Source organism: Chelon labrosus (assembly GCF_963514085.1).
Source record: "Chelon labrosus genome assembly, chromosome: 13".
Lineage (NCBI taxonomy): Eukaryota > Metazoa > Chordata > Actinopteri > Mugiliformes > Mugilidae > Chelon > Chelon labrosus.
Genome location: NC_140346.1, coordinates 17,303,451 through 17,324,869, shown reverse-complemented (window position 1 = coordinate 17,324,869; position 21,419 = coordinate 17,303,451). Strand labels below are relative to the sequence as shown.

At 44.3% G+C, this 21,419-nt stretch overlaps 2 protein-coding genes across 2 annotated transcripts; one reads left to right on the top strand and one right to left on the bottom strand.

The window, feature by feature from the left end:
• Window position 1: 1 nt before the first annotated feature.
• Window positions 2–3,703, bottom strand: fkrp (fukutin related protein). Its single transcript, XM_084558971.1, has 2 exons — window positions 3,388–3,703; window positions 2–3,138 (listed from the first exon to the last, which is right to left on the bottom strand). The coding sequence occupies exon 2, from the start codon at window positions 3,013–3,015 to the stop codon at window positions 1,414–1,416; it is 1,602 nt and encodes a 533-aa protein (XP_084415097.1). The 5' UTR covers window positions 3,016–3,138; window positions 3,388–3,703; the 3' UTR covers window positions 2–1,413.
• A 1,056-nt stretch (window positions 3,704–4,759) lies between these two features.
• On the top strand, window positions 4,760–21,419 carry strn4 (striatin, calmodulin binding protein 4). Its single transcript, XM_084558723.1, has 17 exons — window positions 4,760–5,218; window positions 11,556–11,659; window positions 11,815–11,891; window positions 12,049–12,127; window positions 12,230–12,415; window positions 13,332–13,509; window positions 13,631–13,787; window positions 14,356–14,451; window positions 14,742–14,860; window positions 14,958–15,133; window positions 15,289–15,458; window positions 15,546–15,713; window positions 15,810–15,950; window positions 16,058–16,156; window positions 16,253–16,339; window positions 16,828–17,016; window positions 18,392–21,419. Exons 1-16 carry the CDS (start codon window positions 4,898–4,900, stop codon window positions 16,995–16,997), a joined length of 2,328 nt encoding a protein of 775 aa, XP_084414849.1. The 5' UTR covers window positions 4,760–4,897; the 3' UTR covers window positions 16,998–17,016; window positions 18,392–21,419.

Here is a 21,419-nt window from a genome sequence, read left to right as displayed (position 1 = left end):
CATGTTTAAAACGCATTGGGATGCTTTATGCTCATGCTCCCAGAAATAACCACACAAGGCCCCTCAGTGGTAAAGATGCCTCATCAAATTACCAGGCCACATATGAACAATACTGGTCATCCATTAGTAAAAGGAATGTAAACACAACTCCCTTCCCTACATGCATCATCAACATGAACTACCTGCTTGCATAGATGGTCACTGGACCGGTTTGAGAAGAATTGGCAAGAGGCCTACTTGCAAAGTTACATTCCTGTCCAACTAGTCATAAAGCCCTTCACCTCCTCAATTCCTGAATGCCTGTACAGTCGCAACCATGGGACCATTACAATAACTAGCTTCTGCCATCTAGTGTTCAAGGACAGCAACTACAGTTGTACGTTATTTACGCCAATCCTCCAAACACAAAAACCAAAGACGTCAAACAGTCGCATTCCCTTTTATTTGACCAGGACATGAAATGGAGTGACACCTCAATACGCCACACACAAGCAACAACACCACAGAAAGCATGAGGTACCCAGAGGATCAGGTGAGGTTGTTTTTTTGTTTTTTTTTATGTGTAACATCTCGTTTAAAAATGTTTCCCTTTAAGATTCAATTTAATTTCAGTCAATATTGTGTCCTCACATAGTAATAGATATGATTGAGCTAGGAGTCAATATTCATCTTTAATACTAAGGCCTGATAGAGCAGCCATAACAGAACAGACGGAAATGTGCTCATCACTTCAGAGCCGTTAGCTATTCAGTGGCATTGATATATATATATATTTATATTTATATAGCATTCATTCATAAATTGTGCAAAACTGAAAATTGAAAGAGTCAGTGCAAAACAAGGCAACAGGAAATCATAAAATGCCTGTTACAGGGCAATGTCACTTATTTAAAACAAATAATTATGTACAATACCTTAAATCCGATCATCTGAAATGTAGCCTTTAACAAATAAACATTATCAATGATATTTTAAATTATTCATCGTCTTTGCAGCAGCAACGCTTGTACTGTACTGTACAACACATACAGATGTAGTACACTGTGTAATAAAACCAGTCTTTGACTATTAAATTGCCTGAAGTCAGTACACTAGTGTAGAGAGTTTACTTTTTCAAGTCTTCATTGCCCCTTTCAAACCAAATCCTACCACTCGCACAAATAATAATAATAAAAAAAAAAAAAAACGGCAGTTCAAGATTAGACTTTATGTCAAAAAACAAAATAGAAAATAATGTTCTCTGACCACGGAGGTGGTTACGCTGTTTGGTCTGCTGGGACCATTGCAGCAAATGTAAAAGCAAATCCAGTCATTTTGGCACCATATTTTTTTCCCCAGAAATCATGTTTCAAAGAAAATTAGTTGAGGCAAGCTTTTCAGTGTAGAACAAATTACAAGAGCCTCTAGTATCACTCATAATTTACTTCTGTCCAGCCTCTTTTTAGCAGGGTTTGGGTACTGCGGGTTCTCAATCACTCCCTCTCCAAACTTGAGCTCCAAGAAGGCTCTGTGGTTGTTGGGGCCGTAGGCAGTGATGCCAGCAAAAGTCATGGGCACCAGTGGCTGCAGGAAGTGTTCTGGGAACTCCACGTCTTGTTTGTGTTCTGTCCACGTGTCTTTGGTCATCACGCCGTTACGCGGGTAGAACGGCCACAGGTCGACGTGCAGGTGGTTGGCCTCGCTGAACTGGACTCTGTAGAAGTCTCCTTCCACGGCACGCTCCCAGACGTAGCCATTGGCATCAACCAGAGAGCCTGAGTCCAGGTTCTTCAAGTGATCACAGTTGGGTATGTCCTCAAGGTAGATGCCCAGGTCCACATCATAATCCCATGGGATGATGTCTTGATGGCGAATAGCACCCAGCAGAGTACCTCCTTCTAGCCAGTAGCGCACACCTGAGCTCTCCAAGATATTGATGACATACTTGGTGGTTTCCCTGAGTGCTCGAAGGCAGCAGGGAGGCGTCCAGCGGTCCAGATAAAGATAGTCTGGAGTGTCATCCTGCACAGTTCCAAAACAGCGCGGCGTCTCTTTACTGCAGCCGTACCACTGTTCCTTCCCATCAGGCAACAGGAGGCGCTTCAGACCAAAGCTCCTCATGAGCTTCCCTGTGGCCTCCTTCAGCCGGGTGTCAGCCTTCCACTGGTTGTGAGCAGAGCTAAAGAGGGGCCGATGGTTTGCAGAGAAACAGGGGCTTTCCAACAGCTTGACCTTCCAGCCTCTCAAGGCCGTCTGGATGAAGAGTGAGGAGAAGAGGGGACGTCCTAGAGGGACAGAGAGGTTAAAAAGATCCTCAGTGCGAATGAGGACTATTGCATCTCCCTGTAAGGCCGTACAAACACTCCCGCTGCTCCCAGAAGCAGCTGGCGAGTAGGTGGCTGTCCACTCTCTGAGGTTCACCCGCAGGTGGAGACATTGCACAGCGGATCGAGCCAACACTGGCGCAGCTACCAGTCTAACTGGGCCCCCACCCTCACCTTCCAACTCCCTGATGAGCCTCTCGATAGCCCGAGGTTGCTCCAGCTCCACTCCATCGGGCACCAGCAGCACAAACTCCGTCTGCACGTGAAACTCCGGCCTGTGAGCTTGGGGTGGCTGGTCCGGGCTGGGGGAGAGCACTAGAAGCCGAGTGCCCTCCGGAAGCACCAAGGGAGGGTACGGAGACGTGTCGGCCACAGCCAGGAAGGGAAGCTCAGGTCTGTGGCGGAGGAAGGAATTGGCAACATCCCCAACATAATTCTCAAAGTTTTCAAACTCCCGAAGAAGAACAGTCACACGGGGGCCTCGACTGTGCCCCTCCGCTCCGACCACTCCAGGTTCAACTCCAGCCCCTACAAGCGCCCCTAGGCCTCCTCCAAGGCTGCCCGGAGCTGGTAGGGCGGCTCTCCTCGTGCCCCTGCCAAGTTCCTTCCTCTTCTCCATCATTTGCTGCTGGGCCCGGGACACATAGTAGAGAATGAGGAGGTTGAGGAGGATGGCGCCAGTTAGCAGGCCCTGGCAGAAACTGATACGCATGGCAGCTAACGTTTATTTCCCAGTTTCTCTAAGGAGAAGAACTTAAGTTTCAATCAGGAAATCCAACGGCAGGTCTCGGGTCCCCATTAGTGTAACAGCTGATGAGTGACAGTTTAACACTACCTGTGAATGACAAAAAAAGAATGATTGTTTTTAATTTCAGTCTGTTATGTGCATATGAACTGTATAAATATCCTTAGACTGAATTACACAAAATAACACAAAGGATATTTGTGATTACTTATATTTGAAATAGTAAACAGTTACTTAATATTGAGTTACTCCAGTCATTATCAGCATTTGGTCCATGCAAGGTTTCGTTTTATAAATAAAATATGGCTAATTGCATTAAAGTCAAACACCACAACTCACCATCATTTGGATGTACCTGTTTTTTATTCTTCACACAGCAATCATTTGCAGGACGTGGGCCATTATCAGACGCTTTAGCAACGTTAAACCAATTAACCTTGTTGTGCTAGCTATGTGTGGATTTCATAGTGGTCTGTTTCAGCCAGCTCTGCTAGCATTTTAGCAAGCGTGACTGAATCGGTAGCAGCAAACTCAACTATTAACCCGCATTCTCAGCTAATATTGGTACGGTTGGGGTCGGAATCAAGTCTCCGACATTTTAAGTTGAACCCCACAACTTAGGGAAGGCCACAATATTTCAATAGCTTGTAGCTAAACACAGCCAAGACGCTGCACAGATTTAGCATTATGCTAGCATGCTTGCCGTCTCTGTTGCCCTCAGCAACAGACACACTTCCGCCCAGAATCCTTCAGAATAAAACGAACGAGAAAAAACAACAAAAACCAACTCCGATTTTTACACGTACAAAAATCGCACACGCAGCTAAATATATTGGTCTGAAAATTTTCATTACTATGTTATTTGTTTTTCTCCGTTTTAAAAGAAACACACGTAGTCTTTAACATCGGCTATTCACGATACTATATTGTTTTATTTCCATTATTACACAAAGTAAATGTATCTTATTAATATAAATCTTGTATCAAACCTTAAATTCCACCATGAGAAAATAAGAAATATTATCAGTTCCAGATTTTGCAAGAGGATGTAAAGACGTTAACGCTCATGTCAGCATTGGAGAAATAAATTCTTTTAATGCTTGTTTGATGATACGCTACTTTAAAGTCTCTTTCTTCACTTCAGGAGATAGCCTCATATTTTTTTTTTCAATTTTCTTTAAACTGGTTCAATCTACAGAAGTGACCGATATTTAGAATAAATCACGCTTGTACAGATTTATTTATTTTTTTAATTCACGTTCAAACCGGAAGCAGTGTTGCAAATACTTCGATCAGCTTTACGGTCTTCGAACGTCTCTGCTCACAAAATGGCAGGAAATGAACTCCCCTAGCGACACGTTCATTGTGTATTACAGAAAACATGGCCCTTTATTTGTCACCCACACTGGGCTTTACCATCAGCAAACACAAGAGGGAGGAAACAGATCCGGGAGTACAAAATAAGAGTCACAAACACAACGTAAACATTTGTTTTTAACAAATTACATTTAATTGCCGCTTTTTGGTGTTATTTTATTCTGTTGTTGTTCGTAAGTTACAAAGAAAGAATTTGTGCAAAAATGCCAAACTGGTCTACGAACAAGCAGCGAGGCTACAAACGTGTGACTCAGGTCGTGTTTTATGTTGAAGGGGTGATAGCGGAAGTGTAGTATTTGACCCACTGAATAGTAATTTTGTTCTGTGCGTGAGAGAAAAGGAAGAAAGGAGGATAGCTTACAGTGGAGTGCTGCTGGGTCGGTAAAGGGTACGGGGTACTTTTTTATTATTTTTGTTCGTACATTCTGCCCGTTTCCACCTCATTATCCTGGCGAAAGGTTGAACGGTTAAAATGGAGGCGGACAGATCCGGCGGAGGACCAAACCCGAACTCCGGAGGCGGCGGCGGCGGCAGCAGCAGCAGCGGAGCGGGGCGCAACCCAAACGGGCCCAAAGCAGCACCGGGCCAGGCGACATCAGCTGCGATGACCGGGGCGATGGCAGCGGCGGCGGCAGCGGCAGCCGGGGCCGTCCCCGGATCGTTGCAGCCTCGGGAGCAGCAGGACGGGGACGCGAGTATGACGCTTCCTGGGATCCTGCACTTCATCCAGTACGAGTGGGGACGATTCCAGGCCGAGAAATACCGCTGGGAGGCTGAGAGAGACGAACTCAGGGTAAATTTGTTTATCCCTAAGCTGCGTTGGCAGCGGTAACGCCAAATAAAGGCCAGAACGGATATTGCAGGAGGTCCCTCAGAGCTTCTCTGCGACTGTACACATACATGCCTTACAATCAAAACCACTAAATTCCAATTGGTTCTCATAGTGAATGCATTATTACTAGACAGTAAATACAAACGTGTGTGACCACTAAAAGAAATCCTTCCAGCAGCAGCCTTTAAACATGCACAGTATATCCAGTGATCAGTGTCTTCTGATCAGATGCACATTATAAATTGTAGCTTTATGTCATCCTGCAAAAGCAAGCAAGTTATCCTAAAGGAAGCCAGGTAAACAGTTAAGGTGTGGCTACCTTGTCTCTCCTCAATATTTATACAGGTAACATCAAATACACGCCTGGACCGCAGTCTGTTTAAGACAGGAGTCTGGCATTCATGTGCAAACATACTTTGTAAGCAGACAATGACCTCCTTTTGTTTTCGTACCTCACTGTAACAAATCAAGTGATCTGTGGTTGTACTGTTGTGGTTAACAAAATTGATGTCCCACAGCTGTGAGTTCCCACTGAAATAAGTTATTTCACCATATGGTTTCTTTGCTTAAGTCATTAGTCATAGCCATTTTAATCACTAAACTGTTGGTGAAATAAAGCGATCAGGGTGACCTTTGAACAGAGGCCTCTGCTCTTGCCGTGCACACCGGGCAACTAGTAGTTTTTGTATGAAATCATATTCAGATAAAGCTCTTTGATTAATCAACAGACAGTCGTCTCTAGTAAAAGGTAGGGCTCTGAGCGCGGAAAGCAAAATCAACATTTTGATCTGGTTTCTATCAAAGTGATGGATGTGAGAGTGGTTCGGTTAATTAACTCGACTGTATTTTTAAATTTATTTTTTTATTCCAGTTTATATTAACTCCTTTTCAGCCGGCTTAGATTATTGACAAGACCCATCCCTTGATTAGAACTGTTTCCAAATCTGGACTGAAATGTCGAGATTTATGCGCCAGACACTCACAAACACACATACTTTCAGTTTTGCTAAGTGCATCCTTAAAGGTCATTGACGTAAATCTGTAAAATTGATTGGAAGATCTTCCTGAATGTGTGACTCAACGCCCTAGAAATGCCATTGAGCAAGGCATGACTCCCCTGATGGTTCCAGTTATTCAGTGGCCAACAGCAGAAAACAGAGGTTGCACTATGCAGCTCTCCTGCAAGCATGTAACCGTGAGGCAGAGCATTTCTGGGCAAGACTGTGCTTACTCATCAAATTGTTTCAGGATTAAGAAATGGTAGAAAAACATACACACACACATACGTTTCCGCGCTTGGAATGAAGAACGCTTCATCTTGTGTTTTTTTTTAATTCATGAACCCACATGTGGTTGTCTTCCTGTAACCGCAGTTTGCTTGTAATTATGATGAACTGGAGTTCATAAGCCGAGAAAACCACAGATAAAACACATCACTGCCTCTCTTCTGTCACTCTGCTACTCGCTTTGCCCCCAACTCAAACGTATGTAGCTATAAATAGGAGCTTGATAAAATATGGATGAATAATCACATACTGCCTGTGCTTGCTGCTCTTATACGCGCGGGAAAGAATGGGAGTCGGAGGCAGGCCATCATGTCTGTCATGTCCGAAATGCCATTAATGCTTGTTATGGAACTTTGTTTGCACGTGTGTATTTTCCGCACATGGTCTGGTTTCACGCTTACAATTAGCACCACATCCTCTGCTGAGAAAGAGAGACAGGATTGCTGAAATACCCGGCTGAAAAATTGACCCAGCTTACATTTTAACACCCGCAGGCCACAGGCCTCTGGCTTTTGTTGGCAACACGCTCACAGAGCTCTCAGCATGCCAGTTAGCGTCCCCCCTGGCCATATCCTGCACAGTTAACAACATATTCTGCGTGCGTCCACAGTATAGTTTGCTCACACGTTTGCCTACACATGGCATTTTGCGCACTTAATTTCAAAGGCTAAAAGGGAGCATCGTGCAAAAACTCCCACAGCCAGCAAAACCGCCAGCATTATGTGTCAGGAAATTAACACTGTCATGTCACAAAGTGGGTGACTTTTGGTGCGACAGCGTGGATGTCTTTGTCTGCAGCACGGCGTGTCTTTGCGAGGCCGTAACACATGTGAGAGTGGCGTTAGTGTGAAAGGCCACCTGTGGCGCCACGTCTCCGTTGACAGGCCAGGAATGAAGGCGCTTCCCGCTCTGGGCCAGGTGGGACGCCCTAGCTCGTGCAGGGGACAGGTGGCAGACTCTGTGTCCCACTGTCCTTCAGATCCTACAGACAGCTTTTACCGGTATAGTTTTGTATGAAGTCGCACTGTTTCTGCGCCGTGTCTGAACAAGCTTTGTTGTAATTAGCTTGTTTGTGCCTGACCCTGATTATAATTGAATAGTCTTTGTCTCAGATATAATTCATGGCACTTATTCTTCAGGGAGACTGGAAGACCTTCACCTGCATCATTTTAATTTGATTAACCATGTCAAATGGCGTAGAATACATTACTGGTGACCCAGATGACATCACTTCCTGTTCAGTGTGGGCCTAGGGGCTCCTTTGTACACATCTCTAATTAATAGCTCTATGCTCTCAGTCATGACACACATATGAAGTCCATATGTATAGTCTTATTACGCCGTGTGCCTCCTGCCCACACAGACTTGCGGCGCTTCTGTTCCATGTGTGATTTTTATCGGTATACAGTTCTGTTATTTTTATTATTATTATTGCAGTCCTACCCCCTCTTCTTCCCATGAAATCTTGAAAATCTCCTTTTTCGGTTCCGTCATTCATGACTTGCAGGATTTTATCTCCCCAATGAAGCATCCTCTAATCAAACTTCAGCTGGAAGACCCACTTTTAATCATGTCATTGTCTAGCTCCTGCGCTGGCGCTGTACGCACACACTCGAGCGCCCTCCATCCAAGCACACTGTCCCAGAAAAGTGCGCTGCTCCACTTGTCTGCTCGTGGATTCTCTCGTGGGGATGGAGGGATGAAAAGATGGAGGGTGGCCAGCGGAGGAGGAAAGCTGCCCTTGACCCTGTTCCGCGGCTAGTAGGGAAGGAGCGACGGAAGAGGCTAAACGTGTCAGCTCTCCGTGCGACGGCAAACTCTGGAAAGGTCAGCGGCAGTAGGCCACACGGAGGAAAACCCACCCACAGGAAAAAGGGATCCTGTGGGCAGGTTTATTCGCAGCTGGGTTCTTTTGTACTTTAGGCTTTGTTCGTTCATCAACATATTATGGAAGAAAATAACCGCAGCGTCATAGTTATCGTGGCGATATCAAATGACAAAAAGGCAGACGAATATTTTCTTATTGACTTTCATTGGTTTAGTAGATAGAGCTCTATTTTACTTTACCTTTTAATGATAAAAGCAGTTTTTTGATCTGCTGCTCCACCTCTGTTTTCATCTCCACTAGTTTTGCTCCTGTTTCAGGTGTTGTCGAACGACTTTAGTAGCCGATGAATGGACGGCTTTGTCTCGCGTCTGTTGACCCGGGTCCCACATATGAGTAAAAGGAAGCATGTCCCAATCTGAAGCAGGCAAATGGCCAAAAAAACTTCATCAGCTTACTTTGCATCTCCTCAGTGAATTAATCTCCTGCAAAAACATACTTTTTATTGAGGTATTCACACGCCTTCAGAGGAGCTTTTAGTTTTTTTAGCACCTTATTTTACCCACATGAAAACTGCCTTTGTTTTCTTAAGCAGCCTGCCATTTCATCTGCTCATATTTACTGAAGCTTTTTACAGTTCCACTTTCAAAGGTAAATAGAGAAGGAACGAAGAGAAAGCTAAATATGGTCAGAGACACAGAGTAACTTGGTACGTAATAGATAAAAAAAACCTGACGTAAGTAATAAAACCCCTTGACACAATGATCCCCTTGTTTTGAATACCTTTATGTATCAGGGAAAAAAAATGCCTCACACTTGCATGCTTGTGTCTCAACTCGGCCAAGACGGCGGTGTCGGTGATTTAGGGCACTAGTGGGAACCTGTCCTTGCGGGAGCACGGCGTGAGACTGCTACACAGGGCAGCGATGCTTATCTGTGTGCGAGTGTGAGGGCGAGGGCAGGTTGCAGCTCGTCCGCGTGTGAGTAGGAGTAAAAATGCGTGTCCTTGCCCCGTAGAGGCGAAGCAGACACATTCCGCTCAGAGGTGGAAATTGCAAAAGGCTGAATTGAATTGTTTAGTTGCGTTCAAAGGGTTCGGCAGCCACCTATCTGCAGTTAAGTCTCGGATTTTAAGCAGGGCTGCGTGTCGAGGCTGAGCTGGAGAAAAGCCACCGGTTTAGTCTGTACGCTGAGGAGTCTGAGGTTTGTTTATGTGCGTACAGAAGATCTCAAATTGCACACGATTTGACAGATTTTTGAGCTTGACCTGCAGAAGGTCACATTTGAACGTTATTGACATGACAGCACATCACTGCATCTAAATCAGAAAATGTAATTTTAATGCAAGCTGTGCTTTTTTTTCCAAAACTTCAATCGCGTTCCATCTGTGTTCAACTATTTTTAGTGGCCCGGTATATAATGTGCGTTCCGCCTGCAGATATCCGAAACTCCCACACTGTGACACTGCCCAGTTATCACAACAGCCCGGGCTCTCCTTTGCTTGTTTTCTAACATTTGTGTCAGATTATGTCACACTGGAACAAGTGTCTGCGCCCGTGTGAGATGTACAAATGCAGCGTTGCGTGTGTTGTTGCAAAACGGCCACACAATTACTGCTTGTGTGTTATTAGAAAGTCTGCCGTTACAGATAACTCCCCGCTAGATGATTTTATAAACCGCGTAACCACAGCGAGCGATGGAGTATCACGTAGCTTTCTGCATGGCTCAGAAGAGCTGGTCGTGTTTCACCAGATTTATTTAATTCTGTTGTTATTGTGCATTATTTATCAGAGCTTTTTTTTGCAGCTCCTCCTAGTTTAGGTCATATATAAACCACGCACAATTCTCTGTCTTGCCTGTGGTGTCGACATGCCGGCTTTGACAGTTATCTCCAAAACTCTCAGATAAGCATATAAAATCACTTTGCATTAATCAGGATTATTCAGCAGCAGCAGCAGCAGCAGCAGCAAGGTTTGCTTGACAGATTATCTCGTGTTCCGCCGGCCCTCCTGCCTGGTTACATGACTGTCTGCGTTTCTCCGTGCTTGTGCGCGCGCTCTCCGCTGAGATTCACTCCCCTCTCCAGCTTGACCAAGTGTCTGCCCCGTGAGATGACGTTTTTAGACTGTGCTAGTTTTTTTTTTTCCAGAGCTGTGTGTGGGAGCGGACTCGTGGACACGGGCAGGGGCGTGCAGAGGAGAAATGGGCTGTAAAACAAGCCGCACTAATGCTCCAGCACCACTTGGTACACAGAGAGAAAGAGAGAGAGAGAGAGAGAGAGAAAGTACAAAACTACTGCTCCTACAGTAACCTCGATGAAAATCCTCAGAGTAGGAAGAATCGGGTTAGGCCTTCTTACCCTACTTCTAATTGAAATCACTGTTGTTTCTTTTCCTAAAAGGGCATTTCCCCTTCCAGCCAACAAAGAGCAAGATGTTTATTGCTTGGTGATACCAACTATAACCCCTCACCTTGTGCACAATACACATATAACCTGCGTTATAAATCTTTCTTGTCTGGTCCGTAAGCCGTTTCGCATTTTAGTTAAGGCCTGAATTACTCAACTTACTCAAAGGAAGTCGATCTCGTCAGATAGCCTGTGTAAAAACTTGACAGTTTCCTCATTATCGCTTTTCTGTCTCCGCACAAAAATCCTTTGACAAAGGGAAAGAATGGGCAGTGAACATCTCCTTCCTCGAGGTAAGAATTTTATCAGCAGCGAGGAAGGAAATGGATGGGAAATGAGAGAGGAAGCAGAGAAAGGAAGGATGTGTCTCAAAAGAGGGTGTTTGAATTTGGCCGCTCGGTCCGTGTCTTTTTTTTTTTTTTTTTTTTTTCTTCCTTCTTCCGCAGGCCTCGGTTAGGAAAAGTTAAATATATCAACCTCCGGTCCACAACCCTCTACTTATTCCTCTGGGTTTTTAGGAATCGAGCATGCTGCGCTTGTCACGTCAAACTTTCTTCTTCCCTGTTTTTGATCTTTGCTGATATCAGATGCTTAACTGGCTTGTTCTCATTGAGAGAGAGAGAGAGCATTTGGTTTCTTTATCAGTGCACTAAACTTATGGCAAAGTCAAGGTGTTAGTTTGTTTTACATTTTCATATGTTTATGTGTGGTATATGTGCTGCTTTTTTTAAAATGTGCTTTTTTTTAATCATCTTTTGTGTGTGTGTGCGTGTTTTTCAGGCTCAGGTGGCGTTCCTACAGGGCGAGAGGAAAGGGCAGGAGAATATGAAACAGGACCTGGTGAGGCGGATCAAAATGCTGGAGTACGCTCTCAAACAAGAGAGGTAAGACAAATGCCAGGACAGTTCCCGCTTCTGTCCTTGTGTCTGTTAATCATTCAGACTGCCTCAGTGGTTTGCATGCTTCTGGCATAGTTGCTTTTGGTTGTGGAAGATTTGCTTGTAATGTTGCCCTCATGTGGTGTTTTGCGTGGCTGCAGAGCCAAGCACCAGAAGCTGAAGACGGGAAACGATCAGAGTCCTGGAGACAAGAAACCAGAGCTGGAGGCAGAGCAACGTATGTTTAACCGGTTTTATTTACTTACCTGCTATTATATACTGCAGCTTATTTTGACACATGGTGTGCGGTGTACCTTCAGAGTGACTCAAAGTTTCTGCTTCTCTCTTTTCCTCCACATGCGTTGCATCACTATTGACAAATCTATTTTTTGTAGTTCCCAATGGGCCGGCTGAGTCAGACTCTGAGCCAGCCAATCAGATGTCCTGGAAAGAGGGACGCCAGCTACTACGCAAGTAAGGCGACATCCGATCGTTTTCTACCATACTGTGTTCCATCAGCACTTTATTGTTGCTGATCAATTTATATGCATGTGTATTTTTTTTCTGTGACTGTAGATATCTTGAAGAAGTGGGTTATTCAGACACTATCCTGGACATGCGGTCTAAGCGCGTGCGCTCTCTGCTCGGGCGGAGCAGCCCCGAGGCTAACGGGCCCCCGCCCATAGAAAGCTGTCCCGAACCTGAGCCGCGAGCAGGTGGAGAGTCCTTGCTGGTCAGACAAATAGAGGAACAAATTAAAAGGTGAGCCTGTGGCAGCGGACGCCACATCTCTGCTGCTGCTTCACAGATAAAGACGGTAATGTGAGTAGTGCCGCAACAGGAAGCATCGACACTTTACAGCGCAAGGGCAAAATCAATACGCTCTGTATAAGTGAAACTAAACCTTGACATTTCCTTGTGGTGTTCGTAACTTCCTATTTTTTCCACCTGATCAAATTTTAATGGTTGTGCATTTGTCGTGAGTCGTCAAAATTCCCAGAATAAATATTGACACAATAGACGTTGAGTCTTGTACCAGACTTTACAGACGTGGCCTGATTTGCACTTAATGCCATAATCTGATGTTGAAATATTACAACAAAGACTTCTTGCGCAAAACAGGGTAGGGTTCAGACGTATTCTTAGTCGGGATATTTACTTGGCAAGCTGACCACTTTATAATGTATCGGTGAGCGGTATCCTCTAATAAACAACGCTTTTCTAGAAAGCAGAAATGGATTTACACGGCAGAAATGAACCACGGTTAAGTGGAGCTGCGTGGGACAGTTTGTCAGTGCGTCATTTTGAGCGCAGCCTGTGCACATTTGTCTGCACAAGATGAAATTTGATGGCGTATCCTACAAAATAAGATGCTGACACGTTGAATAAGACAATTCTAAGAAAATACCACGGATCAATTAAGGTCCTGGAGTTATTATTGGACAAAAATATAGTTTAGTTTTCTCAAATCCTTGAGTTAGCTTTCTGTCGAATAAATATCAAGCTAATAATTGCTGCACTCTACTGTTCAAGATGTTTAAAAAAAAAAAAAAAAAGATGTTGTTATGCAGTGTAATTGAGGTCAACCTCTCTACCGCTGTAAAATATTCTAATCATTATTAGTCCCTTTCATTATAGCATGGAGTGGAGAAACTATAAACTGTGTATTTGTTTGTAGGAACGCGGGTAAGGAAAGCTCGAAGGAACGTGTGGGTGGCTCAGTGCTGGACAAGATCCCCTTCCTGCACGGCTGTGAGGACGACGACGAAGACGACAGCGACGAGGAGGATGACTTCCAAGGCATGGCCACTGACTGCATCGACGGTCCGCGCAAGAACAAAAAGTCTCGAGTAAAGGTATGATCACTGATGAGAAACTAAACTGGAGACTAAAAAAAAATGTTTTGTTTTATTTATAATCACCACAAGCTGTGTTCCTGAAAGTTGACCCTGTTCTCTGCTGTGTTCTCGTGTCCAGATGGGCACCGAGCCTATGACCACAGATCTGGACCCGGAGGACGAGGAGGACGAAGACGACTCTGAAGACGCCCTCAGTGAATTTGACTTCCTGGGCTCGGGGGAGGATGGGGAGGGGGCGGGAGAGGCCCGGATCTCGGGGGACGGACGGGAGTTAGGTACGCTGTTGCCATAGCAACACCATCAGCACCAGCACTGCCAGAATCACTGCCACCAGTGTATCTGTCTTTATTGACCCCCCTCTCACCCCCCCACCCCCTACCCCACAACCCCTTCGCTCACCTTTTTATCTTTTACTTCTCATTGTGTCTTGGCATCTCTTCTTGTCAATAAAACCAACCTCTTTTCCCAACCACCTGTCTCTCTGTCCTGTTTCACGAGCTGTCAGTCTGTGACTCTATAGAGCTGTGTAGCCGTCATCTTTGTCTGTAGATGTACTCTCTGTGGTCCGGGGACATTTCAAAGGTTGCCACGCATGCTGCCTTCTCTTTGTATGTGTTCACATTTCATTCTTTGAATCACATTTACTCTGTGGCCTTGTGCTTTTATATATTTCATCCTTTAAAATTAAACTGTGCTTTTATTGCGTTCAAGAATGAAGTCTATGTTTTTGCCTCTTTCTGCCTTCTTTTGTCTCTTATCTGTCCGTCTGTTGGCGTCTCCGTCCTTCCTCCGCCTCTCGCCATGACGGGATGTTTTGTGTCTCTCTCCTCTTGCTGGGTTCAGAGAACCGCAGGAACAAGTTACAAGGCATGATGTCGGACTTTCCCCCTAAACCTGCCCCGCCCCCTTCCGCATCAGGACAGGCTCGCTCTGGGGAAGGTAAGACCACTAAATGTGATCACAGGAAACGATACTGTCCCCTCTAAACTCAGTCTGACCTGTATCATGAGTGTAGATTAGAGGCTGAGTTTTTGATGCTATCTCAGTTTTGTTCATTTTTAAAACCTGCGTAGGGGGAAACTTGCAAGGTTGTTCTTACACCTATAAATATTTCCTCTGGTACATAGTGTGGGAGTAAGGAAATGGTTTGAATGGACTCTTGCCACAGATATCCTAAAACGTCTATTGCTGTAATTTACAGTTATTGCTTTTCCACCCCCAACCTGCAGGTGGTGCCCTGGGTTTCTCGTCTGACGTCTTCATTATGGATGCTGTCGGAGGGGGGGACATGAACCTGGGCGAACTGGCTGATCTCACCGTCGCCAATGACAACGATCTCTCCATGGATGTAATTTACGCATCTGTTCTGGTCACTACGCAATATGCAGTCCAGCCTACGTGTTGTTATTTGAGTGTTCACTCTTTTTGAACGGGTGTCCCATCAGATGCAGGATAACAGGGAGGAGTTCAAGAAGACATGGAACCCTCGTTTCACACTACGCAGCCACTTCGACGCCATCCGGGCTTTGACCTTTCACCCCAACCAAGCAGTGCTGCTCACAGCCTCGGAGGATGGCACACTAAAACTGTGGAACCTCAACAAGGCCATGCACTCGAAAAAGTAAGAACATCTTTAGTGAAGAAAGTCACTCCTCCTATACTCCTACAAATACAGATATAACACATAACTTGCACATATAACACATAACATGCTACGCAGATAATGCGCAAATATAAACTCAAGAAACATAATTAACAGACTGTCTCTCCCCGCAGGAATGCCGCTTTGGATGTTGAGCCCATCTACACATTTAGAGCACACAGTGGAGCTGTTCTGTCTCTGACTATGGGCGAGGATGGAGAATCCTGTTACAGTGGAGGTCTGGACGGGACTGTCAGGTGTTGGAAGATGCCCGACCTTAACGTGGACCCGTATGATAACTATGGTGAGTCCCTGCCAGCTGCTCAGAGTTTAACCACATTCGTGTTTAGCGTATTCTGTTTTTTTATTTAATATGCTTTTCTCTCTCCAGATCCGGGCATTGAGAGCAGCGTACTAGCAGGCCATGAGGACAGCGTCTGGGGTTTGACTTACTCGGCAGTTCACCACCGCCTCGCGTCGTGCTCAGCTGATGGCACCATTCGCATCTGGGACCCTCAGAACTCATCTCCCTGCTTGTCCGTCTTCAATAAGGAGAGAGGTAGACGTCTTTTTTTATTTTTATTTTTTTATTATTTTTGGGACTGTGTCGTTGTGTTAAGTTCCCATAACATCATCGTGTCTTGTCTTTTTCCAGAGCACGGAACGCCCACCTCAGTGGCATTTGTGGCCACTGACCCCAACCAGGTGGTGGCGTCATTTGACGGCGGTGAGACGCTGCTCTATGACCTCAACACGGAGCAGAGTGTCACTGCGCTAGAGACACAGACCAAAGATGGTGCGTTCTGCGTGCGATGCCCAGTTTGTAACTGCTGTTCAGAAGCTGCAGGAAATGCATAAATAGAACACACAACAATAACAACACTGAATTATTTTCAATTGCAGGCAGCGAGCTGATCAACCGCGTCGTTAGTCACCCGTCTGAGCCCGTCTCCATCACTGCACACGAGAATCGCACCATCCGCTTCCTAGACAACAAGACGGGTATCTGCAGGAGGCGTTTCATTTGCACTTGATGGGTTTTCTTTGTTTCTGGAATATGAATGCATCTTAATACACTTGCTTTGTGTCTTTGTGCAGGGAAAGTTGTCCACTCAATGGTGGCTCACTTAGATGCTGTCACATGTCTCACTACAGATCCTAAAGGCACTTACCTCATCTCTGGCAGTGAGTACTCCCCCGGTTTTAAGGATTTTAGAATTTGGCTTCATAAGGATAGAAATAGTCTTTGAAATACTGCAAATCCCTAATTAAAAAGCTTCTGTTTTCATACAACATTGTACCCAGAGATATGGATTAATGCCAGTAGTTTGCTATATAATATTCCCTCAGTTCCTTTGTCATGTATACTGGCAGGTATTTATCAGAAATTAATTAACAGGTAATAGCAGTTTAAAAAAGAAGCAATGCAAATACAAATTGTCAACAATGAAACCTTTCTCTGTAGTGTAATGACAGTACAAGCCTACTTTTAACTATTTATTTAGATTGAAAATGTTTTTTTTTTTTTTTTAGAAACAATCAGAAATGTTCTGTACAATCTTCAGTTTAAACCTCCAATGCAACATATGGCAGAAGAAGCTGGGCATTAAAGCTCGTAAAACAACACAACCCGCTCATAACGTCGCCGTCTTTGCTCTCCTTACCTCCTCCAGGCCATGACTGCTCAGTCCGCCTGTGGATGCTGGACAACAGGACGTGCGTGCAGGAGATCACTGCCCACAGGAAGAAGCATGATGAGGCCATTCATGACGTGGCCTTCCACTCTTCCCAGCCCTTCATTGCCAGCGCAGGCGCAGACGCACTTGCCAAGATCTTTGTCTGACAGCACTGTCGTCATTCTGGTGAGATCGGGGGTGCCAAGAAAGAACAGCGGTGGGGCAGAGAGGGTGGGAGATTTGATGGGAGTTTACACATTTTGCCAGCCTAAATACAATGAGACAGACCTTTCTGTGTCTGTTATGGTCAGATATCTTGTGTAAATAGCCACTCTCTTCTCATATTCTCATATAATATAACATGCATTATTACCCTAACATTAAAAGCACATTTTACATGTGAGGATCTGTACATGTGGCTCAGCCATCCTCTTAAAAAGAAAGCCGTGTAATCAGGAGGAAGCTTTCCAAAGTCTGGGAATATAATCCTAAATGGCTTTGTTTTATTTACGCACTATAAACATTACCCTCTTTTTATAGCTTGAGCCATGATTCAGCTCATAGCCAGTGACGAAGAGGAAAGAAAAGCTAAGAGGGGAAATGCTCTCCTGCCCAAACAGGCACCATAAAACCCCAGATAAGGACCCTGACAAAACAAGCCAAATAGCAAAGCCATTGAGAAAACAAACAGAGACCAAATTCTCATCTCTCAAAAGGAAAATGACTAGCATGCACAAACCCGACATTTCCCCTACCTACCCGAATTGATTGACAGCTAAACGCCTGCCAAAGTAATCCCTCTGCTTAGCCTTTGACAGGAAGTAGGAAAAGAAACCAGTCGAACATTACCAGGCCAGCTTACTGTGACAAAGACGGGAGACGAGGCAGGTTGGGATGCCGCTTCTGAGTTTAAAGCATCAGTAGTGCTCGATTTTCTGCCGTCTTCTCCTAAACGATAAGTGACATTGCTACATAAATACAATCAGCACCACTAGAGGAGCAGTGGAAGAAGTAATATACGTATAAGTACGTTATTCAGACACCACGGTGGTCTTTCCCAGTCTAATCATTTCCAATTGCTGCAGCTGCCTCCACGAATATGGGAATCCCTGTTCTCTCCCTCTGGAGGATGGCAGAGATTCTTATAGAGAGATGGACCTGCTCACAGACTCCAGAGTCCATTTTACATACGAGTTAGTCACATCATGTCTGGCAGGCTACCAGAAAAAGGGAGGTGTTCGACTGGCAAAAACTTTAGCAAACACGAACTCTGCTTACCGGCGTTGTCAGTGACTAACAAATGAAGATACTGACCATAACCAGAAGGCATGGATCTTTGGAGGCAGAGAGAGAGAGACAGAATGGTTAGAGATGGCTTATGTAATCTCTGTGTGCCCACACAGATGCCCTCTTAGCAATCTCCTGCAGCAGAAAACCTAGCTGAGAGAGCAGGGGAGGAGGCAGTAACAATGGTGTATTTATAATTACACGGCAAATAATGTCTATTTGTGCTGTGAGCAACTGTTTGTCTAACCTCGTTTTCCCTCTTTTCCGCCTTCAGAGACCTACAAACACAACTGGGCCTAAACAGACTGAAGTACAGTGGACACATTTTACCTGCTCCCACACACACACGAACACACGCACACTTGTCCTGCACCCCACTGGCTGGGCCATCGCCACAGGACGCCCCCCTCTCCCCTTCACTCAACTCCTCACCGTTCTCCGATGCCTCAGTGACTTCTTGTAATACTAATCACATCTTGTAATGCTTTTTTATAACTTTAAAATCCCGGCTGCTCTGTTTTCAAGTAATCATGTTTGGAGTAACACTTTTTCTACACTACAATATTCCTTTCTGCTTTTTCTTTTTCCTCTTTTTTTTTTTCCCCCCCAGTCGGTTACTACAAAGCACCGTGAGTGTCTTTGTGCGCTTGAAACAACAACAAAGAAACTCTCACACTGCATATGATGCACTAACGCACCGCCACATTTCATTTTATATTTCGATTTTTATTTTTATTTTTGTTATTATTTTATTTTATATATCGGAAAGTTTGCTTGTGGCTGACACACACGTGTAGGCATCACCTGAAACAGCCCCAGTGTTGGCAGAAAACATCGGACCCAACCTCTGCATTGGGAATCAATGTATTACATTCCAAAGACTCCAGGTAGAGTGTGTGTGTGTGTGTGTGGTGTCGTATTTGGCGCTGGAGAATGTTTAGTTGTGTGTGTGTGTGATGTGAGGAGACTCTACTAGACGGTGGCTAACCAGTGTTGAACAAATAGCTTTAATTTGAACTTTGTCTGAACGACACCTAGTCACATAGTGTGTTTGAGCACCATAGCGTCCCCATGATTCTGCCTCTGCTTACGCGCGCGCGTGTGTGTGTGTGTGTGTTAGATTAAATTGTCACCTTGCTGTACAAGATAAATGATTTCCACAATCACGATCACTTTCTACAGACTGACGCCCTCACACCAAGTTACCCAGCTACAGGTAGACATCGTGACAGTCCGCAGACTGCAGGGCTCTGAGGCGGATCTGTGTGCTCTCCGCAAATGGCACAGATTGTGCCATTTGGTGCTTTTTACTGTACAGAAAAGTGTGTGTGTGTGTGTGTGTGTGTGGGTGTGTTTGCACTAGTTAAATCATGGTGCTACGGAAGACCTCGTCAGTCTTGAGTCAGAATCAGGGACCTGTTTGTTTTTGGGTTTTTTGTGTGTGTGTATACGTGAAAAAGAGAGACTGTTCTCACTCATCAGGCTGTAGACGTACATCACCTTTTTAAACATTTAATCGTTGAGTCGTCCATTATGAACGTGGGTCACATTTCAGAATCAACAGTCGCTGTTTGCGTTTTTTTTTTTTTTTTTTTTTTTTTTTTAAATCAGAGCGGTGCGAAGAACGTCAGCCTCGATTGCTTCGGGCTGGAGGGGCGTACAGAGCAGAAAATGATGAAACTAAAGTAAGGACCACCACCCAGACAGAAACGTATTTCCTCAGATGAGAGATCATCTTTTTTTTTTTTGGTGCCAGTTCGTGGGTGGCAGCTTGTAGTTATTTATTCAAGCTTTCAAAAAAAATTAAATAAAAAATAGAAGCTTGACCTTCACTTGTGCATTGAAGTCCCTCCTCTTTATCAGTTGCACAAGTAGCACATTAGCCGGGGAGCTATTTACGGTCTCTGAAGCTGGTCTCTGCTTTCTAAACAGAAGTGCTGTGTAAGAAAAGAAAAAGGAAGTCAGTTTTAAGTTCAGCCTCAAAAAGAAAGTATTGATTGAATATGCGTGGGTGTCAGTTGGTATCCCTGACACAATCCGGCGCCTCGCTGATCTGTTATGGTGCTGCTATTTTGGCTTAGGCGGAAACCTTATTCCTTTTGAGACACACGTTTCTTTTCTGCGTTACCACTAAAATCTACGGGACGTGTATTAGTGGGTAAAAACTGCAAAAGTTAACAGTCAGATTTTCCAAACAGTAACTTTATCTTGTTAACCTGGGCAACCTCAACCTCTTCAAGATTACAGGGTCACACTAGGGGTCAGATCGAAGTGTTACAAGTAGCCTAAACACTCCTTTCCAAATCGCGGGGGACACTAGCATTCACAATTCATCTCCACATTTTTTTTTTCTTTCACCAAACGGTGGTGAAGTGTGTTAAATTAAGACGTCACACTGCTGTTGCTATGTGCCACTACATTATCGTACTGCTGCTGGGCGTAACGTCCTGTTATCACATTTTAACTACTATTTGGCTCCATGTTGCACTACATCTAAAAAAAAAAAGGCTTGTGGAGCGGACAAACAGGGTGCAGAAATAACGTTTCGCAGGTGTTTCTTATACAATCCGAGGTGAATACTACGAGGGTAGGACCTGCTGTGGCTCACGGTTGTTTGACCGTGAGATTTTACTGATGCTTGTTTTTTTTTTTTTTTTTAGCTCAGAGCTACCGTGTCCCCTCTCTCCGAGAATAAAGACAAATCAGTATGACACATCAAAAAAAAAAAAAAAGAAGATCTAAACAGAGGTTGTAAATGATGACTAGAGTTGCCATTGTGTGCTGTAAATGTCCATCATTTCCTTGTTTTCTTTCTTGCATTTCTTTCATGATTATTAAGATGTAAGAATACTGTAGTATCATAAGTGAATCATTCTTCCTTGCTAGGCATAGAACTTGCTTGTGATTGATAATGGCAATGTAAAACCTGTAAAAAAACAAAAAAGAAAATAAAAAAAACAACTAAAAACATGAAAAATTAAGAAAACAAGACAAAAAAAAAAAATCTGTTACCAGTCAGAGGCCAAGGTAAAGGACTCTCATTTCTTTGTTTTTATTTTTTTATTAGCAATTTATCACTGTGTGATATTTTGTACATCATATTAAGCTGTATTCAAACGATTTCCTCCAACTACAAGGGATAAGAGACCTGCTTTTTATTCATTTTGTTTTAGTATATATTTTTGAACTGCATTCTAGCTTGTATCAAATTACTTTCTTCTTTTTTTTTTTTTTGTTTACGGGTCCCCTGTTGTATGTCATTAAGGAAGAAAAGACAAAAAAATGAACATTTTGTACAGTGA